The 25,364-nt window shown below is 38.6% G+C and overlaps 9 protein-coding genes across 20 annotated transcripts; 6 read left to right on the top strand and 3 right to left on the bottom strand.

Moving 5' to 3' along the window:
- Window positions 1-557: 557 nt before the first annotated feature.
- GONST4 (golgi nucleotide sugar transporter 4) lies at window positions 558-2,097 on the top strand. The gene has a single exon (NM_122005.4). It carries the CDS (start codon window positions 778-780, stop codon window positions 1,801-1,803), a length of 1,026 nt encoding a protein of 341 aa, NP_197498.1. The 5' UTR covers window positions 558-777; the 3' UTR covers window positions 1,804-2,097.
- A 630-nt stretch (window positions 2,098-2,727) lies between these two features.
- Window positions 2,728-4,896, bottom strand: AT5G19970 (GRAS family transcription factor family protein). 2 transcript variants are annotated; one of them, NM_001343632.1, is made up of 2 exons: window positions 3,920-4,847; window positions 2,922-3,823 (listed from the first exon to the last, which is right to left on the bottom strand). In NM_001343632.1, the coding sequence occupies exons 1-2, from the start codon at window positions 4,275-4,277 to the stop codon at window positions 3,069-3,071; spliced, it is 1,113 nt and encodes a 370-aa protein (NP_001330690.1). In that variant the 5' UTR covers window positions 4,278-4,847; the 3' UTR covers window positions 2,922-3,068. The 2 variants fall into 2 exon arrangements, with proteins under 2 accessions (NP_197497.2, NP_001330690.1); NM_122004.2 differs by having other exon boundaries at window positions 2,728-4,896.
- A 432-nt stretch (window positions 4,897-5,328) lies between these two features.
- AT5G19960 (RNA-binding (RRM/RBD/RNP motifs) family protein) lies at window positions 5,329-7,832 on the bottom strand. 2 transcript variants are annotated; one of them, NM_122003.3, is made up of 9 exons: window positions 7,571-7,832; window positions 7,231-7,329; window positions 6,726-7,138; window positions 6,318-6,378; window positions 6,194-6,247; window positions 6,027-6,095; window positions 5,886-5,951; window positions 5,736-5,804; window positions 5,329-5,648 (listed from the first exon to the last, which is right to left on the bottom strand). In NM_122003.3, the coding sequence occupies exons 1-9, from the start codon at window positions 7,679-7,681 to the stop codon at window positions 5,577-5,579; spliced, it is 1,014 nt and encodes a 337-aa protein (NP_568388.1). In that variant the 5' UTR covers window positions 7,682-7,832; the 3' UTR covers window positions 5,329-5,576. The 2 variants fall into 2 exon arrangements, with proteins under 2 accessions (NP_568388.1, NP_001332039.1); NM_001343631.1 differs by lacking the exons at window positions 7,231-7,329; window positions 7,571-7,832 and having other exon boundaries at window positions 5,349-5,648; window positions 6,726-7,193.
- A 27-nt stretch (window positions 7,833-7,859) lies between these two features.
- Window positions 7,860-10,933, top strand: AT5G19950 (tudor domain protein (DUF1767)). 3 transcript variants are annotated; one of them, NM_180523.3, is made up of 7 exons: window positions 7,860-8,289; window positions 8,458-8,625; window positions 8,827-9,040; window positions 9,538-9,756; window positions 9,932-10,224; window positions 10,392-10,574; window positions 10,694-10,933. In NM_180523.3, the coding sequence occupies exons 1-6, from the start codon at window positions 8,008-8,010 to the stop codon at window positions 10,545-10,547; spliced, it is 1,332 nt and encodes a 443-aa protein (NP_850854.1). In that variant the 5' UTR covers window positions 7,860-8,007; the 3' UTR covers window positions 10,548-10,574; window positions 10,694-10,933. The 3 variants fall into 3 exon arrangements, with proteins under 3 accessions (NP_850854.1, NP_974813.1, NP_568387.1); NM_203084.2 differs by having other exon boundaries at window positions 7,937-8,289; window positions 10,398-10,933; NM_122002.3 differs by having other exon boundaries at window positions 7,937-8,289; window positions 10,392-10,933.
- On the bottom strand, window positions 10,753-12,086 carry AT5G19940 (Plastid-lipid associated protein PAP / fibrillin family protein). Of its 2 annotated transcripts, NM_001161250.1 has the most exons (5): window positions 11,793-12,086; window positions 11,578-11,701; window positions 11,325-11,504; window positions 11,101-11,239; window positions 10,753-11,002 (listed from the first exon to the last, which is right to left on the bottom strand). In NM_001161250.1, the coding sequence occupies exons 1-5, from the start codon at window positions 12,015-12,017 to the stop codon at window positions 10,963-10,965; spliced, it is 708 nt and encodes a 235-aa protein (NP_001154722.1). In that variant the 5' UTR covers window positions 12,018-12,086; the 3' UTR covers window positions 10,753-10,962. The 2 variants fall into 2 exon arrangements, with proteins under 2 accessions (NP_001154722.1, NP_197494.1); NM_122001.3 differs by having other exon boundaries at window positions 10,753-11,239.
- Window positions 12,087-12,136: 50 nt separating this feature from the next.
- AT5G19930 (integral membrane protein (Protein of unknown function DUF92, transmembrane)) lies at window positions 12,137-14,198 on the top strand. 2 transcript variants are annotated; one of them, NM_001203414.2, is made up of 6 exons: window positions 12,137-12,575; window positions 12,683-12,796; window positions 13,077-13,299; window positions 13,375-13,623; window positions 13,707-14,018; window positions 14,157-14,187. In NM_001203414.2, exons 1-5 carry the CDS (start codon window positions 12,427-12,429, stop codon window positions 13,836-13,838), a joined length of 867 nt encoding a protein of 288 aa, NP_001190343.1. In that variant the 5' UTR covers window positions 12,137-12,426; the 3' UTR covers window positions 13,839-14,018; window positions 14,157-14,187. The 2 variants fall into 2 exon arrangements, with proteins under 2 accessions (NP_001190343.1, NP_568386.1); NM_122000.4 differs by having other exon boundaries at window positions 12,336-12,575; window positions 13,707-14,198.
- A 15-nt stretch (window positions 14,199-14,213) lies between these two features.
- Window positions 14,214-18,499, top strand: AT5G19920 (Transducin/WD40 repeat-like superfamily protein). Its single transcript, NM_121999.4, has 7 exons — window positions 14,214-14,626; window positions 15,203-15,932; window positions 16,014-16,170; window positions 16,451-16,495; window positions 16,869-17,034; window positions 17,316-17,686; window positions 17,770-18,499. The coding sequence occupies exons 1-7, from the start codon at window positions 14,444-14,446 to the stop codon at window positions 18,086-18,088; spliced, it is 1,971 nt and encodes a 656-aa protein (NP_197492.1). The 5' UTR covers window positions 14,214-14,443; the 3' UTR covers window positions 18,089-18,499.
- A 220-nt stretch (window positions 18,500-18,719) lies between these two features.
- On the top strand, window positions 18,720-20,732 carry MED31 (SOH1 family protein). Of its 2 annotated transcripts, NM_001203413.1 has the most exons (7): window positions 18,720-18,938; window positions 19,018-19,115; window positions 19,240-19,336; window positions 19,431-19,509; window positions 19,575-19,664; window positions 19,843-20,096; window positions 20,214-20,474. In NM_001203413.1, the coding sequence occupies exons 1-7, from the start codon at window positions 18,889-18,891 to the stop codon at window positions 20,224-20,226; spliced, it is 681 nt and encodes a 226-aa protein (NP_001190342.1). In that variant the 5' UTR covers window positions 18,720-18,888; the 3' UTR covers window positions 20,227-20,474. The 2 variants fall into 2 exon arrangements, with proteins under 2 accessions (NP_001190342.1, NP_197491.2); NM_121998.5 differs by lacking the exon at window positions 19,575-19,664 and having other exon boundaries at window positions 18,802-18,938; window positions 20,214-20,732.
- Window positions 20,733-21,302: 570 nt separating this feature from the next.
- On the top strand, window positions 21,303-24,368 carry AT5G19900 (PRLI-interacting factor). 5 transcript variants are annotated; one of them, NM_001343630.1, is made up of 3 exons: window positions 21,313-23,433; window positions 23,615-23,733; window positions 24,058-24,330. In NM_001343630.1, the coding sequence occupies exon 1, from the start codon at window positions 21,665-21,667 to the stop codon at window positions 23,147-23,149; it is 1,485 nt and encodes a 494-aa protein (NP_001331937.1). In that variant the 5' UTR covers window positions 21,313-21,664; the 3' UTR covers window positions 23,150-23,433; window positions 23,615-23,733; window positions 24,058-24,330. The 5 variants fall into 5 exon arrangements, with proteins under 5 accessions (NP_197490.1, NP_001331938.1, NP_001331937.1 ...); NM_001343629.1 differs by lacking the exon at window positions 23,615-23,733 and having other exon boundaries at window positions 21,306-23,433; window positions 24,058-24,339; NM_001343628.1 differs by having other exon boundaries at window positions 21,315-23,433; window positions 23,615-24,368.
- The last annotated feature ends 996 nt before the right edge of the window (window positions 24,369-25,364 follow it).

The raw sequence follows: 25,364 nt of genomic DNA, 5'->3' as shown, positions 1-25,364 counted from the left end.
AACATGTTTTATTACTAGATCAAAGATTTGAATAACATTTTAGTGTAGTTGATGCATGATGTCTCAACAACATGTTTCAACATCAACGACTTTGATTGGTGAATAAAAACAAAGTATTACAATTTGTATAGCTTTTTTTTATACAAAACACAAAAAGATTATCAAAAGTGTTACAAAAAGTTTTACTCTCACTTTTATTGTAAGGTTTTCTCGTACCGTTCTTTTTTACAGCTTTATAATATTCCGAAAAAACGTACACCTAAATTTTTTATACGACTTATTGTAAACAATCAGATCCGTTAATCTAAAATTTTGTACAGCTTTGTGTTGTACAGCCAGATGACAACAATTTTAGATTTATTATGTTTATTTAAGCGTTGGTTCAGCACATATCGTTAATCTAAAAGAGAGTGAATCTCAACAATGACTACATGCAATCTCAATTATTTGCTTAATTAGTGCATTGACTAGTTTATGTCCAAAATACACAATAATTTCTCTACAAACAAACAAAAATTCTCTACATACACACAGACAAAATCAATATGTTTAATATTCTTCCATTAATGGTGAGTTGACCAAAATTAACACCACAATTAAACTCAAAGTGACTAAAAAGATTACTAACAAAATTGTCCCGTACGATAAGACACTGACGAGAGAAGTCGTCGCCTTCCTCTAATTAGTCTCTGAATAATCCGATCCAGATCCCAAATCCTCTCTTCTTCATCTTCACCGATCTGGATCTCCCAAAAACCTCCACCAAAAACCAAAACAATGTCGTCCTCTCGATTCGATTCAAACAAACAATTAACAACAAGCAGTCTCGTAATCGGCTACGCACTCTGCTCAAGCCTCCTCGCCGTAATCAACAAATTAGCAATCACATACTTCAACTACCCAGGTCTCCTCACAGCTCTTCAATACCTAACCTGCACCGTCGCCGTCTATCTTCTCGGCAAATCAGGGTTAATCAATCACGATCCATTCACATGGGACACTGCTAAGAAATTTCTCCCTGCAGCTATCGTCTTCTACCTCGCTATCTTCACAAACACAAACCTCCTCCGTCACGCTAATGTCGATACTTTCATCGTCTTCCGATCTCTAACACCGCTCTTAGTCGCGATCGCTGATACTGTGTTTCGTAGTCAGCCTTTACCTTCGAGACTTACGTTTTTGTCTCTCGTCGTTATCCTCGCTGGAGCTGTTGGGTATGTTGCAACTGACTCGTCTTTTACTCTAACGGCTTATTCATGGGCTTTGGCTTATCTTGTTACCATTACTACTGAAATGGTTTACATTAAGCATATGGTCTCTAATATTAAATTGAACATTTGGGGATTGGTTCTCTACAATAATCTACTGTCTCTGATGATAGCACCGGTGTTCTGGTTTCTTACTGGAGAATTCACCGAGGTTTTCGCGGCGTTGAGTGAGAATAGAGGGAATTTGTTTGAGCCTTATGCGTTTTCTTCTGTGGCTGCGTCGTGTGTGTTTGGTTTCCTTATCAGTTACTTTGGATTTGCTGCTAGGAATGCTATCTCTGCTACTGCTTTTACAGTCACTGGTGTTGTTAACAAGTTCTTGACTGTTGTCATCAATGTTTTGATTTGGGATAAGCATGCCACTCCTGTTGGTTTGGTTTGTCTTCTTTTTACTATCTGTGGAGGTGTTGGTTATCAGCAGAGTGTCAAATTGGATAAACCCATTGAGAAGGTCAGCGAGAAAGATAGCGAGAAGGGAGAGGAAGATGAGGAGTTGACGCAGTTGGTTCCGGGGAAACTAGCTTCTGTTGTATGAGAGAAGTGTCATTGTTTTGCAGCCTGCCTTTTCAGGTGTGTAACCTTTTGAATATCTTAGCCTTTTTTACATTTTAACGAGGTTTCTAGTAAAAGTGAATACCTTTTTCTGGTTTCTGGCCTCTATAGTATTAAATTTTGTAAAACCCTGTTTCACATTATCCTCATATCCATTTATACAAAATCAATTTCTGTTCTCTGTGTTACAAGATTTTAGTGATGCACAAAAGATTTTGTTGTGTTGTATAATGCAAATGTGAAAGAACAGTAGCAGGAATGGATTGTTCTGTGTGCCTATTAGTAGTTGTAGTCTTACAATTTTGTCAGTTTACTAAATCCATTCAGTTGAAACATAACTGTCGAGACAGTTGAGCCAGGTATGTATTGATTTTTTGTTTGATTTAGAGCATTTGAATGTGTCACGGCATTCTATAGTTGTAACCCTTTCATCGACTTTTAAGCTATGAAATCACCACAAAACCTAATCATACATACCTAGCTCAAAGCAGATACGCTTTGAAAAATTATGACACTCTTAAATTGGCCAACCTTTTTGCTATCTTATAAGTTCAAAGAGCATCCTCTCCTCTCAAGCTAGCTTTTAAAGATGTCTTTTATACCCACTAGAGTTGCTTGTGTTGAGAACGAGCACACATGCCAAACTCAGAAAAATGAGACTTAGGCGAAATAGTATGTTTTCATCATATCATATTTACAATTTGACCTATAGGCTGCGTGAACTTGGCATAAGTTTGTGCACTTTATTAGTGCAAACCTATCCTAGTGACTTACACGCAAGACCAATGTGTATCAGATCCACGTGGCCAGCGTAAAAGACTCTTTACTAAAGAAAGGTTGAGGTCGTGTGTTGGACGCAATCTGACTGGATCTCCATCTTTGTGCACAACAACGCTGGTTCACAAGTTTTGTTTGTTTCTTTAGAATGACATTGCTTCAACCATCAGAACATTCTGAGTTTTAGCTAAAAAGATCTTATTTTGAGGTATATATGAGGTTGATCCATACACCTGAAAAAATACATAAAAAAAACACTTTTTTTGTTTTCCAATTATATTCCACTTGTCTTCTTCTAAGCCCGTGATTCAATAATTTTTTGGAGAGTTTGCATCCGTGGTTGACTTAAATCATCAAGCATGAGTCATGACACTGTCCCTCGTGAAATTCATTTATTAATCCCTACAATCATATAACAAAAAGGAAATGTATGGTCGTATGATTGATACCGACATTTAAATATTAAAAACTTTACAAAGAGAAGGTGAGGCCAGAGGAGAAACTAATCCCGGCCATATTTGAGCCTTGCAAGAATCTACAATCAGGTAGTGGAACCCACTCCCACTTATCCTTATGCTTGTCATAATCCAACCAAATTATATTCCATAGACCTTCATGATTCGTCATTAGAGCCACTCTAATCACCCCTAATCTCCTCTCTAAGCATCCCATCATCACACCACAAGGCTTCTTGCTGATCACTTCACTTGGTGCTCTTGACACTAACTCCCATTTCTCACCATTTGAGCTTATTTCCCAAACCTCTAAACTCTTCATCACTTTATTCATCTTTGAATTATCAATTCTGTCTAATCTAATAACCACTTTGTACTCATCTCCATGTATATGTAACAACTGACTCTCTAGATCGTTCCTACTGAATCCAACACTCGACGGGCATTGTCTGATCGCGTCTTGGTTTATCCTCGGCCGCAAAATCCTCGGAAACCGGTTTATTATCGAACCATCGTCAACGCTCATCACAGTACTCTCGTGAGGTCGATTTGATAAGCTTAAGAATAATACATTACTGTTTTTCTTAACCTCCCAATTTGTTGTATCCTCTGTTTCTTTAGTATGCCACGTGGCTGTGTTAGAATAATAAGTAAACAGAACCGGTCGGTTATTGACCATCTCAGCGAACATAAACCGGAAATGACTAGGATTTGATGGATCAGGCACAAGCTTCATACCGGATCGTCTCCAAGACGAAGTTCCACGTGGACCTAACGGACATGAGCTGATTCTTGTAACGATCTTGCCCACCAAATCAACGGCTATGATTCCACTATGAGTATTAGAAGCAAAGAGAAGGAAATTACCACTAGCAGTTAGTAAATACAAATCTTCGCCGGGACGAATCTCCCCGGCGAGTATTTCAGCCACCGGAATCTTGAACCAACGTACGGATCGGTCCGAGAAACCGTGAAGCACACCGTTGTCACGGCGCCAACGCCTCGTGTAGACGAAAATCCACGTGTCTCTCTGTGATCCATCGTTGAGTTGTCGGATGAAACTCCGGTCAGAGATTGTGGTCAAAACATACTTATTGAGTAGTTTCATTCGGATGATCTCAGGTATACAAAGATGGAATAGAATGTTTTGTATGAGTTCAGAAGGAAGAAGGCAAAAGCCAATGGTGGTGTTTGTGTCTTTGTTACATCTTTGGCTTTTTTCCATTTCTTAGTATTTTTTTGGAGTGGTGTTTTTGAGTTGATAGGATCAACTTCAATGTTGTAGGTTATATATATAGAAGAAGAGCTAGCTATCTAACAAAATATAAATTTGTGGTGGGAATATAATAACCTTTTAAGTTCACTTGTTAGGTCAAAGAAAAGTTAATTACATTTTGACTAAATGAAGTTTTGATATACCAGTTTTTTTACTTGAGGTTTAGGGAAAAATACAGTAAAGTAGATATGGGCATGAACATGACCTACTAAATCACTTGCATCATGCACATGCCTATTTTGACTAAATGAAGTTTTGATATACCAGTTTTTTTCTTCTACTATTTATACGAAGTATAATTACCTTATTGTAGCACATAAACTTTATGACTCCTAAAACTTTAACATTTTCCCTTACTGAAGTGACCTAATTACTCTTTCAATAATCATCTTTGTCAAAACAACTAAAATATTCATATATATATCCACGTCGATTTGACAATACGGCTTACCAAGAGAAGAAGGAGAAACGTGGAATTCCACTAGAGCCATGCGACAAGAAGAACACATTTGCTTATGCTATTTACTGCTACTGGTTTGCTATAAGATGTACGAAACATGCCTTGAAGAATATATATGAATAATGGATAATGCCTTAATATTACTATAATGAAATTTATATGAGAAGACAAACATATAGAGTATCCTAAATGGGGTTGTTCTTAAGATCGTCACGTATAATGATGATTTGAGTGTTGGTTGGCTAACTTGGCTTTACAAGCAACGATAGGTCAATGGATGATGTTCACATCTTAATCAAATAAAAAACATTCGGCTGACGAGTAATGGACGGTGGAGATGATGGTTGTGTCAACCTTAATAATTTAACTGTCTATTCTTTTCTCTCTTTTTATAACATTTTCACTGTAGCCAAGTATCTTTATATTAGTAAAGAACAAAGCAAACATTACAAAAAGAAATAGTTAATTTGTCAACTTCATCTACTAAAATATTTTAACTATAGCCAAGTACTATCTAGGACTTCTTCTCTAACAAAGCTTTGAGACTTTACTTCCACACTTTGTATGGTGATTGTTTGGTTTCAGTTGCAAGTTGAAAACATAATTATTTAGTTCATGTTCGTATGATAATAATACATCCCGAATGAAATGAATACATACTTGCCAAAACAAGTAAATATGTACCAAATTAGTGTAGCTCGACTAGAAAAAAACTCGGAAAGTCACAAAGAGAAGACATATCAAAGCTACACTTTAGACAAAACAGATCATACATGCGGGTGACCGTGTTACGGATACCCGTGTCCCAATCCTTCATCAGCACCTGCCACGCCTTCTCTAGCTGCTGAATTAACAAGCAACTGCGAGAAAAGAATAGACACTTGTTTCGATTAGGCCTAATCTTTATGCAATGACAATCACTAGAATAAGAAAATTTAGAAACTAACCTGGAGTTCTTGTTCACAGTCTTTCAGGTTGTCCGTGCACTCTCTAACCCTTGAATATGATTTATGTAGCTACCACAAACATAGACCAAATGTCAACAAACATTACCTAACAAAACCGACTTTTAGAACAGGAATCGAACCTATGCTTACCTTTGCCAATTCTTTTCGGCGTTGTGAAACCAGTTTCTTTTCATTGATCAACAAATCTTCTAATCTCTGTCTTAACCATTTCAAATGAGAACAAATCTGTAGTCAAACATTTTGGGGTTGTAAGATATAGAAGACACATACCTTAGATTTCTTCTGTAGCTCTGAGCACACTACTTCTTTTACTTCCAGTCTCTCTTCCATCACCATCACCTTAAAAATGAAAGTAGCCCATAAATTCATTGGATCACTCGTGATTATGTAAAATAAATCTACCAACAGCCTATATGCACAGATAAACTACCTCATACCTCATCTCGAAGCGCCTCACGCATCTTAATCAGCGCTTCCAGATCTTCTTTCACCTGTAATAGAAGTTGCAAGTTATAAAATGAATTTATGCAAACACTGCATGGCTAAGAAAATCATCTTTACCTGATGATCTCCACTTGAATTAGAGAAGTGATCTCTGCCACGTCCACCATCAAGAATGGTACTGTCAATCCAACAAGAACACACAAAGATTTAGACATGTTAACAAAACCAAAGCAAGCCAAAACATTCCTCAAACGGTAACATGCACAAAGCCAACAAGAGCAAGAAACTTCCTCAAATCCATTACACTAAAATCGATGATAATTTATCAAACTTAACCACAACAGGTGTGGATGATTTGGTTTAGCGGCGTGACTAAGACTAGCATCCCAGTCTTTGACTCATTCAAACTAGCAGACCAATTTTACAAGAACAACGAATGTCACAATTCAAAGAAACAGGAGGAACACTAAAAGTTTGAAATCCAATGTGAAGTCTACAACTGCATTGTTTTCAACAAAAGTTTACCTATCTTCTCTCTTTGTTTCTTGGCTCCTTCCTTCGTGAGCACTGGTCCCATTTATTCCCCTACCATTATCCACATAAGACCTATCCCCACGCCAATCTCCTTCATCACCATCGAAAACTCTTTCCTTATAACCATTTCTATCTACCATATCATGATCATTCCTCCTCTCAAAATCATGTGAATGCTCATAAGCTCTTTCCTTCTCTATGTAGCGATGATCTTTTCTCCTATCCTGAGACCTATCCCGTTCTCGAGACCTATCACTATACCGATCCCTCTCATAATTACCATCACTTCTCCTATCAGGACTTCTATCCCAACCACCGTGTGGTTGTAACCGCCCCGGACCTGGATTCATTCTTCCACCTCTTGTTGTCACATCATTCACACGCACTGCACGCCCACCAATACTCTGATTACGAGCTCAATACCGTCAACAATATAAACACACCACGTACATGATAATATAAACAAAAGAACAAAACTTTAGCAGTAGAACCATACTTTTCCATCCATATCTTCGATAGCATCATCAGCCGATCGACGGTTCGAAAATGTAACAAAGCCATAGCATTTCCCTCTTACACTCCGGTCATTGACAATCTGAATTCTCAAATAGTACACATATATGTCAATATACACTCTGACCAGCTCACATGTAAGATATATCAACTAGCAATTGGATGTTATCTAAATCACTTGGTCAGTCTTTCTACATAGATATCTACTAAAGCTTATCATCTATAAGATCATACAATAAGATTGGAACTTCAAAATCACGAAACGAATTTGAATCATCCTAATTAAGAAACTTAAATCAGGATATTGAAAAGAGAAAATTAACCTTAACGGTGAGGACGGAGCCGTAAATGGAGAAGACGCGACGGACAGCCTCCTCGGTGATGTCGTAAGGGAGGCCGCCGACGTAGACGGAGTTACCATCGTCCATCGTCATAACTCTTTATCGACTTTGGTCGGAATTCAACAAGGAAAGCAAAGTACTTTAGAAGTCGTACTGTCAGAAATCTTCGTGTTACATATGGGCCATTAGGCCCACTAAAACGAAACCGGAAAATACCTTTTTTATAGGACTTTTTCGAATTACTTTTCTAGTTTTTCTGTTAAAAATGTTCTTCTTTATTGATCAAAACGATTTTATGCAAAAAGTATCATTAGTGAATAGTAATTAGTTTAACTCGATATTGACCATAACAAAATCAATTCTCCAAATTAAAATCTCGTCTTCCCCAATTGGTTTAGCGCGACAAGAGCATCAACGCAATGGTGGGAACATCAAGCTCCTCCGCCGGCGACCACACCCACACCGTCGTGATAAATGCCCTAACTAGTCGGGGCTGGTGCTTCAGAGACGTCGAATACTTGAAATCCCTGGTCACTGAAATCTCTTCCTTGATCGGCGGCGGCAATAAAACAGGCGCCATCGTGGAGTCAGTGGAGGCGGAGCTGCTTAACATGGATATTAAGTTAATCGGAGGTAAATCCCTCCCGGACCCGACCGAGTTACGCAGGTGTTCTCATCTTCAAGGCCCCAAAGTTCTCCAGGTACATTGCTTCAATCAGCTAAAGTCAGTAACAATTGGCATTAGGTCTTCGCTAATTCAATGAGTCACTCTCACTGATATACTTAGATTTAAACTAGTTTCAGAATGCTCAATTGTTGCAGTTGATTCAAGCTGTTGAGTGTTAATTTGTTTTCTTTTGTGAGCATAGATAAGTTATGTTAGGGATGTTACAAGAAGTAGCGCAGAGGAATTTGTGGGAAGTTCCACTGGTAAACGAGTGCTAAAATTCGCTCTGACTGACGGGAAGACCGAAATATCCGCGCTTGAGTACTCTCATATACCAACGATTAACAATGATGTCACTCCTGGTACTAAGGTAGTTCCATTTCCATATCAATCTAATTCAAATTCTCCTTTACTATGTTTCTGAAAGTCTCATGCAAATATAATAGTTTGGATTAAGATCTAAATCAATAGAAAGCTAGTGCACATATGTGTTTGTCATGCATCAGAGGGTGTCATATGCAAATCATAAATCATTTTGTATTGTTGATATTTTGTACTGTCTCGTTGGCAGGTACGTCTAGAAAATAAGGCTGTGATACGTGATGGTCTAGTATGTTTGACTCCAAAAGAGGTGACTGTCTTGGGCGGTTATGTGCAATCACTCACTGAAGAATGGCAGATGAAGAAAAAATACGCTAGTTTGGCTCGATCTCAGGAAAGCAAAGCTGGTGATGGCCCTCCTCCATTTGAGGAGTTGAAGATTCGAACAGGTTCCCATCACCGCGGTAAGCAGGATTTTCTTATTCTCATCATTTTCATTCAGTTTTCTTCTAGTAATTTGTTGCATATTTAGTTCACTTTGAAACGGTTGGCCAATCTTTGCTACCAAATAAAATATCTACCATTTTCTATTTCATGTTGATAGTGTACATAAATATGCATTGACTGCAGCAAGGACTTATTCCATCCAAATGCACTTTAGCATAAACATATTAGTAATTTGACCCGAGCTCCAAAATCCCAATATATCCGTTTATGTAACCTATGACGACTCATGTAGAGGTCTGATCTATGTTTTCCCTTGGCTTTGTGTCCAACATTGGCGCTGTTGGGTCTCCATTGTTTCAATACTTAAACTTGAGTGAATGCATTTTCATTGTGGTAAAATTTATGATCTATTGAATTGTTCTTCCTTTGTGTGGGCTTACATAAAGTATTGTGATGGAAGTTTGGCCAATGCATCAAAAATTTAACTTGTCAGCATATGTTTGTTGGTTGACAGATTACAACAAGACGACTTCTAGAAACAATGTACCTATTGCTGCAGAAAGCTCTGTAAAACATGCCGGTGGAGAAAAAGGTGAAAGTAGTGAAGTTGATGGGAACAAAAGAGGCACAAATAAGAATATACAGAGGAATCCTGCAGATTCTGATCCGAAAATATCTGTCGAAGTTGAAAATCAGGAAAAGCGAAGCAGTTCCGATACACGACCTAAACAAGGTTTGCCATCATCTTTTTCCCTCATCGTCTCAAAAGCTCATTGTACAGCAAAGAACATTAAGGAGCGTTAAATTAGTTTGGCATTTTCATCTGGCAATTGCGTTGAAACCTTAGATGAGATATCAGATATCTATCGTTCATCCCTATACGCCAAATAACATCTCCCATGTTGCAGTGGTGGAAGCTGTTCCTTTACAGAACCAAGCGGCTGCGCAGATACTTCTTGAGAAGATGAAACATTCTAGTTCAAATGATAGGCAATACCAAGGAAGAAGAGGTAGGGGTAGAGGTAGAGGTAGAGGGAGGGGGAGAGAAGAAGAAGACTCTGCAGTATTTACACTAGATGAGTGGGAAAAGAGGAATACTGGTGGGGGGGCTCTTCCAACAGCTAACCATCCAAGCGACACTACCCGCGATGAAGATCTTGCATGGCAGCTTCAGAATCAGTTTGATCTGGAAGACTCTTATGTGAGTCACAACAACCTTTATTATCCCTATGACCCGTCTTCCATATGCTCATTATTTTGATTAGCACACTTTTTATCTGTCTTTCAATGGCTTATTACTTGTGTTTTGGGATCATCCATACAGAAATGGTTACAATAAGAGCTTTGTTATTGTAATTTTCTGTATAGGGGCAGGAGATGCCTGGAGCCGGGGCAGCGGATATCAGAATGAATATGTTTGATTACGGAAGAACAGAAGATAACTTCGGCCATGGAAGGGGAAGAGGAGGAGGAAGAGGAAGGGGTAGAGGGCGAGGACATAGACGGGGAAGAGGACGTGTGTAGATTGTAATGAAATCATCCAGGCTTGTGGTAATTAAACAAAACTTCATCATTTACATCTGTATATCTTTATGTATGTTTTAGAGTAAACATGTATCTTATTACATATTTTAGAGCATTATTACTCATGTATGCTTTGGTTCTCACAGGTGTGGCAGCGCTGAATCTGTACATGTTTGTTTTAGGGTGATTCAGAATTTCAGATTTTCGTGAGAGGTTTTGAATTTGAACATAAAGGCTGCTAAGTCATTTATCTTTCTTTGTTGCTATAGTAATTCTTTGCGAAAAGATGTTGAAGTTCACCAGTAGCTTCCTCAACAACTCATCTGAAGTGAGACACTCTTAAAATGAAGTTTACATTACAACAAAGTTATATCTAAAACACCATTTGTGTACACAGCATTGTGGATATTGACCATCATACTCTCGCAGGACCCCATATGTTGTTTCCTTTTTTTCTGTAGTGATTTGCATTGGTTGATGCACGAGGGAGAAACGTATATATTATTGACGCCTTCTAAAGACGAACAATGATCCTTTAGATCCCAATCCCAACCTAAGTTTCTCATCAACGTATGTGATCCGAAGCTTCACTTCGCTTTCGAACCCGTATTTGAACTCCAAAGATCCAACCTTGATTTCCGGAGGCTCAAATATCACCTGCACCCACTCACTGTCCAACGCTTTCAGCTTCCCTACAGATAAGATCACACAAAGGTGAGAAGATTAAACACGGGAGAAGATGAGACTGAATGCATATGTGAATTTTGCAATAGTCACCTGTCAAGGAGACGTCTCCGTCTAGAAAACCAAAAGCATTAATGGAAACTTTGTTCCTAACGATATCAGGAGCATCGATGGCTTGTATCATCTCTTTCGTTTTGAAGAAGAGACGGCCTATCACGCTTCTGTAGCCTCCACCAGGAGAGGTTGGTCTAGAACAGTACACCACTTCCCAATCTGCACCAAATCCCACAAGTTCACATATTGATCCAAGGAAGAAGCAATGGCAGCTAGGTTCTTACACTTTTACCTCCAAAAATGAGAGGATTTTTGACAGGCTCCTTGACACAGTACTTTTGAAGCTCTCCGGCCACTTGTGCCACCTCCTTGTGCTGCTCAGGGCTTAGCGTCACACCTCCATCACTATTCGCAACCTATTCACAATTCACAAACTTTCAAATAAATGCGCCAAACTAAGTCAGATCCTCAAGATCGGTGTATACAAATCAGAAATCGTTACACAACCTTAGAGAGGAGGGTAGAAATGAGATCATCAGGTCCAGTACGGAGCTCAACGTTGGGAGCTGAAACAGAACTGACGACGAGTCCTAATCTTCTACTCCTACTCCGTAACACCTTGTACGGGATTGAATATTGAAGAGGGAGATTCAAACGTCTCGAGGAATGGATCTGAGTCCGTGGTTCGGAGAATGACGACGCGATTGTAAGAGAAGAAGCAGTCGCAGCCATTGTTGCTCTGGAGAGAGTAAGAGAGAGAAGCTCAGATAGAAAGGGAGAGAGAGAGGGAATACGGATATTGTGATTTAAGTGGTGCCACGTCATAGTAGAAATCGATACTGGGGCCCATAGCTCAATCGGTGATTGGATTCTCTCCCGCGTTATCTCGTCTGTCCCATTCCGCAAATCTAATAAATGGCCCACGACTACATGGTCTAGATTAGATTAATATTTGTTTTAGCAAATCTATTGGGTCAGCCCATTTGAGGCCCATGTTTTGAGACCAGGTCCGAGCCTGCGTAACTAACATGTAACCAACACTTGAAATACATCAAATCAGTGAAGACGTTGGGGTCAACTACCCTCTCCCCGACGCTGAACTGAATCTTCGTCGTCAACAGATTCTCCGCCACTGGAAGAAATGGAAACGTCGCCGCAATTCAGACTTATCTTCGCCGTAATCATTTCTTCTCTCATCGCTTTCCGATCGTACAAGCGGAAGTCGCTCGATCTCTCCGGTGGAATTGCTGGATTCCTCGTTATGACCATTCACTTCACCGCCGGTTTCAGGTTTCTTCTCCTGTTTTTGAGATTTTATCTGTTATCTTTTTCGTTGAGAAATTGTTTTCAATCGTTTCCCGACGGGTTTGATCGGATTAATCTGCTGAATCTGAAAGGTACGGAGCTCTGCTGCTTGTATTCTTTCTTACTTCCTCGAAACTTACCAAAGTTGGCGAAGATAAAAAAAGACGCGTTGATGTTGAGTTCAAAGAAGGTGGACAAAGGAACTGGTACATTTCCTTTCTTTCTTTCTTCGTTTTTTTGTAGGCTCCGATTTTTGAAATTGTGAATTGTCTTTGAGAGTCTTTGATCAAGGAGGGGGAATGAACTCTAGATCTTTGAGAGTCTATAGTGAATAGCATTTAGTCTTACTTTCAACATCGTGTTGGTCGGTAACATGAAATTAATTTTCCATTGACATATTAGCAAATGATTTCACTTTCAGAAGTTGTTATTTATGACCAACAAAAGGTTGTTTTGACAGAAGATTCCTCAAATATCTTGTTTCAGGGTACAAGTGCTATGCAATAGTGGAATTGCTTCAGTTCTAGTTGTAATTGCTTGTACTTTAACGGGTTGGAAGGACAAGTGTTTGGACTCGAAGCAGTCAGAAATTGTAACAGCTCTTATTGGTGGGATCATTGGTCATTACGCCTGCTGTAATGGAGACACTTGGTCCTCAGAGCTTGGGGTTCTTAGTGATGCCCAGCCTCGACTAATCACAACGTTTAAGGTTTGTCCTGTTCCTTTTTTTGCAAGTCGCTAATGAACTTTGTCTGTTTCGCTTAACGTTTGGTCTCACTCACAGCCGGTGAAGAAGGGCACAAATGGTGGAGTTACAAAGGCAGGACTCTTAGCTGCCTTGGCAGCAGGCACCACTGTTGGATTAACATTCCTTATCTTCGGACTCTTTACCGCGAGTTGTGCAAGTGATGTAGCTCTAAAGCAACTCTTAGTCATACCACTCTCTGCACTAGCTGGACTATGTGGGAGTCTTATTGATTCTATACTAGGAGCAACCATTCAATTCAGTGGTTTCTGCTCTGTCCGGAACAAGGTAAAGTCTAAAAGAACATACATGTAAATACATATGTAGGATCGAGGGAAAAGAGTAGTTGACTGAATTTATGCATGGTGCAGGTTGTAGGGAAACCGGGTCCAACCGTAAAGAAGATTTCAGGTGTGGACATTCTTGACAACAATGGTGTGAACTTTGTCTCCATACTCTTGACATCTTTTCTGACTTCCATTGCTTCTGTGTACATTTTCTGAATGATGAAGCTACCAACCTGTTTTCTTGACTAGACTGTTTTAGATTTTCACCTTTTGCATGCCAAATTTGGTATACAAACATACTTTGATTTTATTTCTTAAATTGTTCATTTTGTTGTATGCTGAAATGAGAGTTTTAAGTTCATAGAAAACTTTGATCAAAAAAAAAAAAAAAAAAAAGTTCATAGAACACAGTCTCTTTTATGTTCAGTACAATAATCACAGCTACCAATGTAACTGAACATGTATTTGTTGTTTTGTTTAAGAGATGTATCACTGTGCTTCCGTCAAAGACCTCAATACTCGAATAAACTATAGGATTTTTTTTTAATATAAACAAAAAAAAAGGACACGCGATTTTTTTTTTTTTTTTTTCCACAAAGAATTTTTGCGAATCTGTGTTTACACTTTACACACTCTGGTTTTGTCAATGAGAGCACGGGAGCTGCACACGACTACATAAGCCCTAGTAAGTGAAGCGGCAAAACCGGAAAAGTTAAAAACATGAGGTTCCAAAATTGAAAAGACGAGAGGGAAAAAGCAATCCCCACTACGCACGATCGGGCGGGAATAAAAGGGTGGGAAGAAGACGAACCGAGTCTGCAATGGCTACGACGGCGATGAATAAACCTAAAATTGAACAAGGGGAAGAAGTAGAAGTAGAAGCAGAAGCGAGAACGTTCTCGACTCAAATCCCAGATGATAGAGAAGCTCTTTTAGAGTTTATGGACCAGCGTGCCAAATCAATCCAACGCCTTAAAGACCAAATCTCAAGTTTGGATAGGAAGGTCTCTTCTTTCTTCTTCATTTTTTTCGTTTTCTTTGTTTGGCTAATTCGGCGATGTGTTCTTCAGATTTTGGAATCTGTATCGCTTATTGTGTACTTCACTGAAAGTAGCGTTTCTCCGGGGTTTTTAGTTGCTCTTCTTGTTTCAATTTGAGTTCAATTTTATGCAAATTGCAGCTTTTCATATTCAGTCACCTCTACAGTATTCAAATGTCTAGGTTTAATTTCAGAAGTTTCCTTTGATCAATTTGTTTTTGTAGCTGATTTCTGTTGTGTTTCATTTAATCTCCATTTGCAGTTTTCAGATTCGATGCAGCTTATTGTATAGTTTTGTTGATTTGGGCATTTGCATTTGTTAGTTCACAGCTTTTAGGATTTTCCCATTTTGATTTTCTGTTATCGTTTCAATTGGAGTTCATTGCCATCTTCTTGCTGATAATTTTAAAGGACACCTAATAGAAACTCAAAAGTTTCCAGCTTTTTGTTTTCTCATGTTCTGCGTATATCTTCCCTTGGAATGTGCAAGCGAGAGTCTTACTGTTTGGTCTTCTTCTTAAAACTTCTGATGTATCTGCAGCTTGCTGAAGAGAGAAAACTGATGGCAGATGCGGAGGCTAAATTTTTACAAATTGATCGTGTTGGAAATGGTATCTTTTCTAAGTCAAAACCAAAAGCGCCTGGTAAAACTGGAAGTATACTTGGTATAGCAGAGTTCTGGAACGAGGGAAATAAGACGAAGACTGCCAATGAAAACTCTACTCCACAATCACCTAGTGAGATGGAATCCTTGAAATTGCCATCCATTATCTTACCGCCTTCTTTTAAACGAAGAGCTTCTGCTACCGTCAGAGCTGAAGTAAATGAGACCACCCAAGCTCAACCCATGGCTACAAGGGATTATAACATTCCAAGGGAAGACACATGTGGCCCCGAGGCCAAGAGACCTCGTAGTATTCCTGATGAAGTGGTAAGGGAAACCCAAGATCGAGATAAGGAAACTCAACCCATGGCTACGAGGGGTTATGATGTTCCAAAAGAAGATAAAAGTGGCCCTGAGGCCAGGAGATTGCGGAGTATTCCTGATGAAGTGGTGAGGGAATCCCAAGGTCGAGATAACGCAGCTCAGCCCATGGCTACAAGGGATTCTAATGTCCCAAAGGAAGACAAAAGTGGTCTTGACAAGAGATCTCGTAGTATTCCTAATGAAGTTGCTCAAGCTCCAGATAACCACACTAATAAGGATTTGGCAAAGCCAAGGATCAGAGTTTCTTCTAACATTTCTCAACAAGGACAACAGGAAAAATCTGGTAAAAGCCATTCATTTGGTCGATTTGCCACATCTTACCTTCTCATTGCTCTGAATCTATTGTTTCTTTTGTTCTTTACAGAATTCCGAGGACATGATGAGTTGATAGCACTTATAGGTAGAAGCTCTTTGCGTCCCACAATTGAAGGCCGTACTGCCGGCATGCTACCAAGTTGCCACACGAAAAGAATGAGAAGTCTTGCTCTTTCTCCTTCCAACCGTGAGCTATTTGCTACAAGGTGCTTTTTTACATTATTTATGTTTTTCTCTTTTCCAAAAGTGAATAGAAGATGCTACCTAAATTATTATCTGCCATTCTCCTGGATGAAATTCGGTCTCATAACTGTCGCTTGGGGCTTTGTCTGGATTTTTTACTAAGGAAATGATATTATATGCATAAGAGGGAATCATGGAACCAAGAAAGTCATTGGTCAATTAGCTAACCTAATATACTCTCGACTCATGTGCTTAATCTTTTTCTTTTCCCTCTCTTGATTTTGGTTTTTGGTTATGCTTCAGTGCATTGGATGGGGCTGTTCATTTCTGGAAGCTTCAGTCTGATAGGTAAGTCTCCTGTAAATATGCCTGATCTACTGATTATGATATTTCTTTCTGATTTCTTGGGGGTTTAAATGGTTTTAGGAGGGGTTATTGGATTATTCAACTTCAAATCCATATAGAATTCCTTGATTTTCATATGTATCAGAAATTTTAATTATGTATTTCTAGTTCCAGTTGACATCACCTTCATCCATCCACGTGATAAGTAGGCGAAATTTAGTTTCACTTATATTTGTCAACAAGCTGCAACGTTTAGTTGTACATGATCTTAAGAGATAGAGTTTTGTACAATTTTTTCTACTCTTATTTTCGTGAACATTTTAATCTGAATTTCGTTGGATACTAACCTATCCATCATGCTTTCACCATTGAGCAGGTCCACCGCTACTTTGTTTAAGACGGTTAATCGGGTAGCAGTAGATCAGAAGAAATGGGCAGAAGATATAGCTTGGCATCCACATAAGAATGCACTTTTCTCCGTGTATACTGCAGATGATGGTCACCCTCAGATATCAGCCATATATCTGAATGAAGCTGGAGAGGTAAAAGTATATGAATGCTGTAGCACATTCTAGCGTTTTACCATATTAAATTTGCGATTGGACATTCATGAGTGGAGTGTGTGCTTAAACTTGTAGAAAGTTAACTTGGTCTTCATAACCTGTTAGAAAGAAAAAAATCAATATAGCTGGAATAATTGGGAATTTGATTCGACCCTTGACTTATCTACTAGTTGTAAGATCTAACTTGATGGTTATAGTCTTTTATCCTTGGGGAAGTTAGTTATGTGCTCATTTCTTTTTGGATATCTGTTCATCTGCAGAGATGTGAGTCGCAATTTATGGAGGACAGGCCTCATAGCAAAGGTCTTATCAACAGAATCATGTTTACGCCTTGGGATGATCCTTGCTTCATCACAGGTGGGAGTGACCATGCAGTAGTGTTATGGCGGGATCAGTGTGAGAATAATGCGTGGAAGCCGACGCTTCTGCATAGGGACTTGCATTCGTCGGCTGTGATGGGAGTTACTGGAATGCGCCATAACAATCACGTCTTGTCATGTGGAGACGATAGGAGATTTGTTGGGTTTGATGCCCGAGAAGAAAAAGTCACATTTAAACATAGACTAGACAACAGATGCACAAATATAATGCCAAACCCGCGAGATGTTAATCTTGTCATGGTTAACACGAGGTAAAACTGACTCTTGATTTATATATATCCCAGAAGAAGCGATTGCCTTAAAGTCCGTTCTTTTGCTTGTGTTGTGTTTGCAGGCAGCTAGACCGGCAACTGCGGTTGTATGATGTTAGATTGCCTCAGACAGAACTATTTTCTTTTGGGTGGAAGCAAGAAAGCAGTGAATCGCAGTCGGCTCTAATTAATCAGTCTTGGTCTCCAGATGGTTTACACATCTCATCTGGTTCTGCAGACCCCGTGATCCACATCTTTGATATCCGATACAATGCACCGAGCCCGTCTCTCTCGATGAAAGCTCATAAGAAAAGAGTGTTCAAAGCCGAGTGGCACTCTTCTTATCCGCTGCTCGTCTCCATCTCATCAGATTTAGCAATTGGGATTCACAAGCTATGGTGAAAACTTGTAAAGCCATCACCTGAATTTGAAGGCCATTAACTTCTGAAACAGAACTTGTCTTGGCAAGTTGGCACAAGGTGTTGATTGGCAAGTAAGAACTGAGTACAGCACGCAGGCTGGATACGAAAACTGTCTTGGGAGTTGCATAGGTCAGTCCAGGGTCTGATGGCTCTTGTCTTTTGATTTTTTTTTTTAACTGTGGGAAACTCTAGCTTTTTAGCTGTCACATTTTGCGGGGATTACAACATTACAATGTACAGTATACATTTTTGAGGGCCAACTCATTGGAGCCAAATGTCCTCAGATTTTCTGTCTGCTATAATCCTCAACCATAGTTAGCATGACAAAGAGTTGCAACATCTATATCGATTGGTCACAAAAAAACTTTTGTATGATTGCATAAAGATTCCGGTCCATGTTTCAAAATTCAAGATTTGTCCTTGTGATTCATAATCTTGAGATAAGTAAGAAAGAGATTCATAACATGACTAAAAATGCCACCAAGTGAATCTTTGAATGTAAAGTAACTCCAAGTTTGGGCAGAGACTTCTCCATCTGCTACCGAGTATAACGGTTCTTTTAAGACCGCTTCTTGTGGAAAAAAAAAAAAAAAGACCGCTTCTTAAACCGTAATTTTGTACTAATTTTCCAATCTCTTTTTCTATTTGCATTCAGAACCGGTTTAGGCCTTTGGTTTATAACCAAAATTCAATTCAGAAATCAGAACCAAAATCCTCCGTCTACCTCCGTCTGATTCCTCTATTGGGAGAATCCAAATTTGCTTCAGGTTCCGTTCGTTCATGGCTTCGCCAGAGGAGATGGGTGATGATGCATCAGAAATTCCATCCCCGTGAGTGCATCTTCTTCCTCTTGTACACTTTCATATTCTTCAAATCTGCTCTTTTATTATCTAATTCGCATCTCTACAGGCCAAAAAACACTTACAAGGATCCCGACGGTGGAAGGCAACGATTCTTACTGGAACTTGAATTTATTCAATGTCTCGCCAATCCTACTTACATCCACTGTAAGTTTAGAATTCGTTCTATGGCTTAGGGTTTTAGTGTTCGAAATTGAGATTTAAAAAGGGATTTGTTCTAAGGCTTAGGGTTTGTACTTACCACATTCTGCTTTTGGTTACTGTTTGGCAGACCTGGCACAGAATCGGTATTTTGAAGATGAAGCATTTATTGGATACTTGAAGTATCTTCAATACTGGCAGCGACCAGAGTACATCAAGTTCATTATGTAAGTTGGAATATCTTATGGAATTGGTGTAGTCTTGTAGAGTCTTGTGAAGGTTTGGATAATATATCTTTGGTTTCCTATGTTCTTGTTACAGGTACCCACACTGCCTATATTTCCTTGAACTTCTTCAAAACCCCAACTTCAGGACTGCTATGGCTCATCCTGCAAACAAGGTACAAGAATACGATATGAATCATCAAGTGAAATCAGCATGTTAGTGAGCATTGTGAATAGGGAGTGGTTCAAAATGTTAGGGTACTGGTGTTTTTGGAATGTGTTTTGGGGACTTGTAGAGTTTAGGGTCTCTCTAGTACAAAACCTTGCTTACGTTCTGCTAGTTTGGTTCTGTGATTCTGCGTTTATGCCCATCTATTCATGAGATAGAGAAAGTTGTTTAATATTCTAAACTTTATGTCCTTTGTCAGAATTTCTTATAGGAAATCTATTGTTGTTGAAGTTTTCTTAAGTTTTGAACTTTGTCTTCGGTTGAATCTGGATTTTTCCAGGAATTGGCGCATAGACAACAGTTTTACTATTGGAAGAACTACAGAAACAACAGACTGAAGCACATTCTACCTCGGCCTCTTCCAGAGCCTGTACCTCCACAACCACCAGTTGCACCTTCAACTTCTTTGCCACCTGCACCATCTGCAACTGCTGCTCTCTCTCCAGCCCTTTCTCCAATGCAGTACAATAATATGCTTTCTAAGAATGACACTAGGAATATGGGTGCTACTGGAATTGATCGTAGGAAGAGAAAGTATGTGCTCCTTTCTTCTTCTTGATAATGATGACCATTTTGTGTGTGTTTTTAAGATGACTGCAAATGTGTTACGAAAAAAAGCAACACTCTAATATGTGAGTCATATAATGTCAGGAAGGGTATATAAGCATTTCCTGCCCTGAAGCATACACCATGGCGTCAGTCGTCAGATATGGTTTCCTCCATGTCCTAGGAGGGAAGCCTACTTGACTCAGGTTACAAAAATGTTGGAAACTCGGTATTACTCATTCCGTGTCATAGGCCGTTTATGGAAGTTGTCATATATGGTGTTCAATCTTTGTCTATGATATACAACAACCCCCAATCAGTATCAGTCTTTATCTTTGTTCCTATCGATCTTGACAATTGCAACACTTTATTTTTTTTGAGAAGCTTAGAAGCAATAGGAAAAATTATGGGAATGCCAAACATTTGTCCTTGGCAGAGATTGCTTCTGCCGGTAAAACATTAATTAGGAGTGGGGTTTCCATGTTGCACTTGTTGGTGGAAATTGTACGAAATGACTCTTTGACGTATCTTTGACAACAGTTAGAAGACCCAAACATGACAGAGTGTGCTATGGACCATGGTATACGAAACTTGATATGTGATGAAACTCGTATAACGTAACTCACGGTTCAAGAAAGGAGAAGAAAATAGCATAACTCAAGGATATGAATAAAAGAAGAACATGAACACTTATGGATTAGAAATGACTTTGATACCTTAAAATGTTGAGATTCTTCTCCATTGAATGATTAATTATAGGGAGGTTTGTTAATATAGTCCAAATTTTGGGGCTAATGTGTGATTGCAATCAAAACCAAATTTTGGAAATAGTCCACTTTTCTCTAAAATTATAATTAAAATACCATCATCAAGAGAAAAAAAGAGGCAAAAAACATAGTTACCTAAAGTAGAACGTCCAAATATGAATTTTGATATTAAAGTTAAATTAACTTTAGCAGAAAAAGGTTGAATAATATTTTGCCAAATTATCAAGTGATTAGGTTTATGATTTAAAATATTTCTAACTAATAATAATAATAATATCAAAGAAAACCGTAACCGACTCTACCCTTTAAATATAAACATAATCTCAGCCGTCGGTTTAAACGTGTCGCATCTCCATCGTTGATTAGGACTTGGCATCTTTTCGTCGCCTCTATTTAAAGAATCTCATCATCTCTTCTGCCGTTCGTACACAGAGGTTCTCTTTGCCTTTAATTTATTTTTCTTCTGCCCAAACCAAAAAAAAAAAGTTTCCAGATCCAAAATTACAACAAAGATTCTCAAACTCCTAAAACTTCATCTTAAAAACTTAACAAACAAAATTCTAATTACGAAAAATCCCAATCCTAGTGTTTCTCTTGTTGGCTTTTTTGTTTGATCTGTCTGTAATTTTTTTTTTGTTTGATCTGTGGTTTGTTTTGTAAAAATTCCACTCGTCAGCACTCAGATTAATCTCTTGTCCATTGATCTATCTATCGACTTGCTTCGACTTTTGATTTGAGATTTGCGAAAATTAGGGTTTTTGTTTCGAAATTAGTGTTTGTGTCACCTAGATGAACGATCAATCTAAGCTGATGAATCCGCCACCTCCACAGCAGATGATTGGTCAGCCTCCACCGCAACAGAGGATGAATCCGCCGCCGCCGTCACAGGTACCACGGATTATGAACCAGAGTCCGTTATTAGGCCAATCTCATCCGATTATGGGAATGAATCAGCAGCCACCACAGGTTATGATGAACAGCAATCAGCCAATGATGATGAATCCACGCAACTTTAACCTTAACCAGAGTTTGAGTTCCGAGTATCAGCAGAATCTTGCTCCTAATAACTTTGGTTCGAAAATGAGTCGGAACAATTGGAAAGGGAAGAAGATTACAAGTGACAAGAGGCCAATGATGGAGCAGCAGCAGCAGCAAATTAGGAGGATGCATAACTCTGGGATTCCTATGTATAACCCTCAGCAACTTCCTGGTTCTGGTAGTATTCAGGTTGGTGCTGGTGGTTACAAGCCGCCGACTTTGAATGAGCTGCAGTCTCAGAATAGGTTAAAGACGAGGAAGTTTTATCCGAAGAAGAAGTATGGTAACCGATATGTTCCTTATGCGCCGAGGAACACGACTTCGTTTATTATCAGGGCGAAGAAATCTGGTGGAATTGCTGAGTTGGTGTCTCCATGCCCTGTGACACCGGCGGTGTTGCCTACGCCAATGTTCTCGCCGTCTAGGGAGGTGTTGGGTGATATGGCGAAGGAGGAGTGGGGGGTTGATGGTTATGGCTCTATGAAAGGGCTGATTAGGCTGAGAGCTGATGGGAATGAGTTGGAACCTTATGAGGAGGATGATGAAGATGAAGGAGGGTCGAGTGAGAGTGATGTGGAGGAGCATGTTGAGGTTGAGAGGAGATTGGATCATGATTTGAGTCGGTTTGAGATGATTTATCCGAATTATGGTGGTTCTGAGTATAACAATGTTTTGGAAAACCGAGTGGATGATCAGGATAGCCATATTGCTCAACTGGAGGAAGAGAATTTAACTTTGAAGGAAAGGTTGTTTTTGATGGAAAGGGAGTTAGGTGACATGAGGAGAAGATTACAGTATCTCGAGAGGCGGGATATGGTTGCTCAAGATGCTAACGAGGAGGTTGTGGAGAATGAGTCTGAAAGTGATGGTGATGATACAGGGGGATCTGATGCTCGTACTAGTGGTGAAACAAAGGAGAACCATGTAGCTGCAGAAGATGTTTGTATGCAGGATGTTGCGGCAAGGGATAATGAGGCTGTGGTGAAGGAAAACAACAATAACAGCAAGAGCGTGGATGAAGTGAAAGCGAACAAACAATCGGTTGGTGTGGGAAGTTCTGGGGAAAGTAAACCTGAAGGTAAGGAAAAAGCTGAGACAGAGTTTCGGGAAGTTTCAGGGGAACAATGTGAGGAAGACAACCAAGGTGTGGTTGGTATGGATCAAAGTAAGGAAAATGAAATGGCAATTGAGAAGCTTGAAGATGCGTCTGAGAATGATTCTGCTGGAAAACAATGAGCGACCATATGATACCTGGACCAAGGAGGGAAGCAGACGAGAACCCATGATGATAGGCAGTGGTTAACTAACTGGTGATGCAAAAGTTGAATGCATACGAGTTTCACTTTGAAATAATGTAAGTCTCTTGTATGCACAGGCGTCAGTGATGGATATCTGCAGCAGCTCTATGATGTATATGTCAAAATGTACTTGTCTTAGTAGGTGTAGTCTAGTTCTCTGACCGCTTTTGGTACCAGAGTTTAGGAGGCTCGCTTTCACGGAGAAGTTCATATGAAGTCATGGTAAGCTTGTTTTTTTTCTTTTCTGGTACATCTTGTTGATGATAATGGATTGTAGTAAAACAGGGTTCATTGTAGTGAAAAAACTTATGGGTGATAGAGTTTTATGTTTCTTTTTTTAATGCATTTGGATGCTTCACTTTAGTAGTATTAAGCGTAATATCTTTGTCTTGGTTTGAGACAGTTGCAGAGAGCTTTAAGAGAATCTCAGAGCCGAATGAATGATGTCCTTATTTGGTTGGATTCAGATTCTTGGATTGCCTCTGAGAAACAATTAGGCCCACCAAGTTTGGGCCCGGATGGGTTAGTGGGTTGAGTTATTTAAGGTCCACGATACTAATAATAAAAATAGAATAACCGAATCATTAGATCTCTATAGAGTTAATTAAGATTAGGTAATTAATAGTGATGCGACATATTGCTTGTAATAAATGAATAACATTCATCATATTTTCTTTTTAATAATATCACAGGAATTAATAATTCACTAAACTCAAGTTTAATAATTCGCCAATTTCAGTTTTGAACATGTAACATATAAGAATATTTAGTTATTTACGATGGTATAATTTGAAAATATATTGCATTCTAATAACAATTTGTTAACCATTGTTTTATTTTGTGTAGCCTGTAGGTTTAGATTGCTTCTCAATGTCAAGTGTAAAGGTGAACCATCTTATGAGTTATGACACACTGCCTGAAGAACGGATGTTTCAATGAATAATCGGAATTTCTATCAGTTATTGAAGTCTCTTAATCTAATTTACGTTGCTTTTCTCTTATTCAAATCTTCTCTAATTTCAGTTGTTGTAAGTTCTATGTGGATCGATCGATTCCAATCGTTGTAAAAGTCGATTTAGTCAATGAAGCGTTTGTGTGAATATTAAAACAAAAAATCAAGAAAACTGTGATCGAGTTTTTTTGTATCTGAAAAAAACAACAACATTGAAAAATATCTATTTTTATATGAAACTCAAGAACCAAGGATTTAATGTATATGTATACATGTTTAATAAACTTTCTTTTACCAAATTCAACAATTTTGAAAAGATTATCATACGAGATTCTTCTTTCTCTCTTTCTTTGATTTTACGTAATTTTTATGAAAAACTTTGTACTTTAGTTAGTCTGGTTTTCTGAACCTTTAAAAATATCTCTTAACTACGATTTGGTGATACAAAATGCTCTAGAGGGATCGAACGTGGAATTTACACAAGTATGCGACGTTGACATACGAATTAAGAATACAGATAATTAAAATACATGTGGTAAGACTGTGGTATATGTATTTTTATATCGCATGCCGATAATGCTAAGAACACGAGGAATTGGAACGTTTTGGGTCTTTTGGACTATGCACTTTGTAAACTAACAAATTATTAAAAAATCGCCGCAAGTTGCAAAGTTCGAGGAGGAAGTAAGAACACAAGAGACTAACTATTACGTGGAATCTACCATTAAGATTGTTTTCCGAAATTCAGAGATATACATGTTCTTTTGGTTTTTTTTACGAAAATATGATGTTATCCATTCGCCATTTTGCGTTCTTAATTAACAATCAAGTTTCACAAAATTTAAATGTGCAAGTAGAGTAGTCAAATATGGTTTACAAACAAAAAAACACACTGATTTTCAGAAATATGATATTAATTGGGATTTTAGTAAGTCATTTATCAAATTCGTAAAAAACTAAACATGCATAACTTTTTATAAAAAAAATAAAATAAAAAAAACTGTTGATAATATTTTCATATCGGCAGAATGTGTCTAGATACGTTGTTTTGGATAAGTCATGCAATTAGAGAAGTGTGGAAAGAATGACATAAATAATTTGTTAACAATTTTTACATGCGCATGTACAAGTACATATAGAAAATTAATAGTCCAAATTTTTCATAGTAAAAGAAAAAAATGAAACTCAATTGCATGCTTTA

Source organism: Arabidopsis thaliana, chromosome 5 (assembly GCF_000001735.4).
Source record: "Arabidopsis thaliana chromosome 5, partial sequence".
Taxonomy (NCBI): domain Eukaryota; kingdom Viridiplantae; phylum Streptophyta; class Magnoliopsida; order Brassicales; family Brassicaceae; genus Arabidopsis; species Arabidopsis thaliana.
Note: the sequence above shows the minus strand (reverse complement) of the source record. Positions and strands in the feature narration are given on the sequence as shown.

Excerpts from the sequence above, each read along its gene's own strand:
- GONST4 (NM_122005.4), top strand. The coding sequence starts at position 778 with ATGTCGTCCTCTCGATTCGATTCAAACAAACAATTAACAACAAGCAGT.
- AT5G19900 (NM_001343628.1), top strand. The coding sequence starts at position 21,665 with ATGAACGATCAATCTAAGCTGATGAATCCGCCACCTCCACAGCAGATG.
- AT5G19930 (NM_122000.4), top strand. The coding sequence starts at position 12,427 with ATGGAAACGTCGCCGCAATTCAGACTTATCTTCGCCGTAATCATTTCT. Across the intron at positions 12,797-13,076 it reads GAAGGTGGACAAAGGAACTG|GGTACAAGTGCTATGCAATA; the intron begins GTACATTTCCTT and ends ATCTTGTTTCAG. Across the intron at positions 13,624-13,706 it reads TCTGCTCTGTCCGGAACAAG|GTTGTAGGGAAACCGGGTCC; the intron begins GTAAAGTCTAAA and ends TGCATGGTGCAG.
- AT5G19970 (NM_122004.2), bottom strand. The coding sequence starts at position 4,277 with ATGGAAAAAAGCCAAAGATGTAACAAAGACACAAACACCACCATTGGC.
- MED31 (NM_001203413.1), top strand. The coding sequence starts at position 18,889 with ATGGCTTCGCCAGAGGAGATGGGTGATGATGCATCAGAAATTCCATCC. Across the intron at positions 19,510-19,574 it reads TGGCTCATCCTGCAAACAAG|TGGTTCAAAATGTTAGGGTA; the intron begins GTACAAGAATAC and ends GTGAATAGGGAG. Across the intron at positions 19,665-19,842 it reads TAGTACAAAACCTTGCTTAC|GAATTGGCGCATAGACAACA; the intron begins GTTCTGCTAGTT and ends GGATTTTTCCAG.
- AT5G19940 (NM_122001.3), bottom strand. The coding sequence starts at position 12,017 with ATGGCTGCGACTGCTTCTTCTCTTACAATCGCGTCGTCATTCTCCGAA. Across the intron at positions 11,505-11,577 it reads AAATCCTCTCATTTTTGGAG|ATTGGGAAGTGGTGTACTGT; the intron begins GTAAAAGTGTAA and ends GATTTGGTGCAG. Across the intron at positions 11,240-11,324 it reads CGGAGACGTCTCCTTGACAG|GGAAGCTGAAAGCGTTGGAC; the intron begins GTGACTATTGCA and ends TCTTATCTGTAG.
- AT5G19950 (NM_180523.3), top strand. The coding sequence starts at position 8,008 with ATGGTGGGAACATCAAGCTCCTCCGCCGGCGACCACACCCACACCGTC. Across the intron at positions 8,290-8,457 it reads AAGGCCCCAAAGTTCTCCAG|ATAAGTTATGTTAGGGATGT; the intron begins GTACATTGCTTC and ends TTGTGAGCATAG. Across the intron at positions 9,041-9,537 it reads AACAGGTTCCCATCACCGCG|ATTACAACAAGACGACTTCT; the intron begins GTAAGCAGGATT and ends GTTGGTTGACAG.
- AT5G19960 (NM_122003.3), bottom strand. The coding sequence starts at position 7,681 with ATGACGATGGACGATGGTAACTCCGTCTACGTCGGCGGCCTCCCTTAC. Across the intron at positions 6,096-6,193 it reads GTGAGGCGCTTCGAGATGAG|GTGATGGTGATGGAAGAGAG; the intron begins GTATGAGGTAGT and ends TTCATTTTTAAG. Across the intron at positions 5,649-5,735 it reads ACTGTGAACAAGAACTCCAG|TTGCTTGTTAATTCAGCAGC; the intron begins GTTAGTTTCTAA and ends CTTTTCTCGCAG.
- AT5G19920 (NM_121999.4), top strand. The coding sequence starts at position 14,444 with ATGGCTACGACGGCGATGAATAAACCTAAAATTGAACAAGGGGAAGAA. Across the intron at positions 14,627-15,202 it reads TCTCAAGTTTGGATAGGAAG|CTTGCTGAAGAGAGAAAACT; the intron begins GTCTCTTCTTTC and ends ATGTATCTGCAG. Across the intron at positions 17,035-17,315 it reads ATCTGAATGAAGCTGGAGAG|AGATGTGAGTCGCAATTTAT; the intron begins GTAAAAGTATAT and ends GTTCATCTGCAG.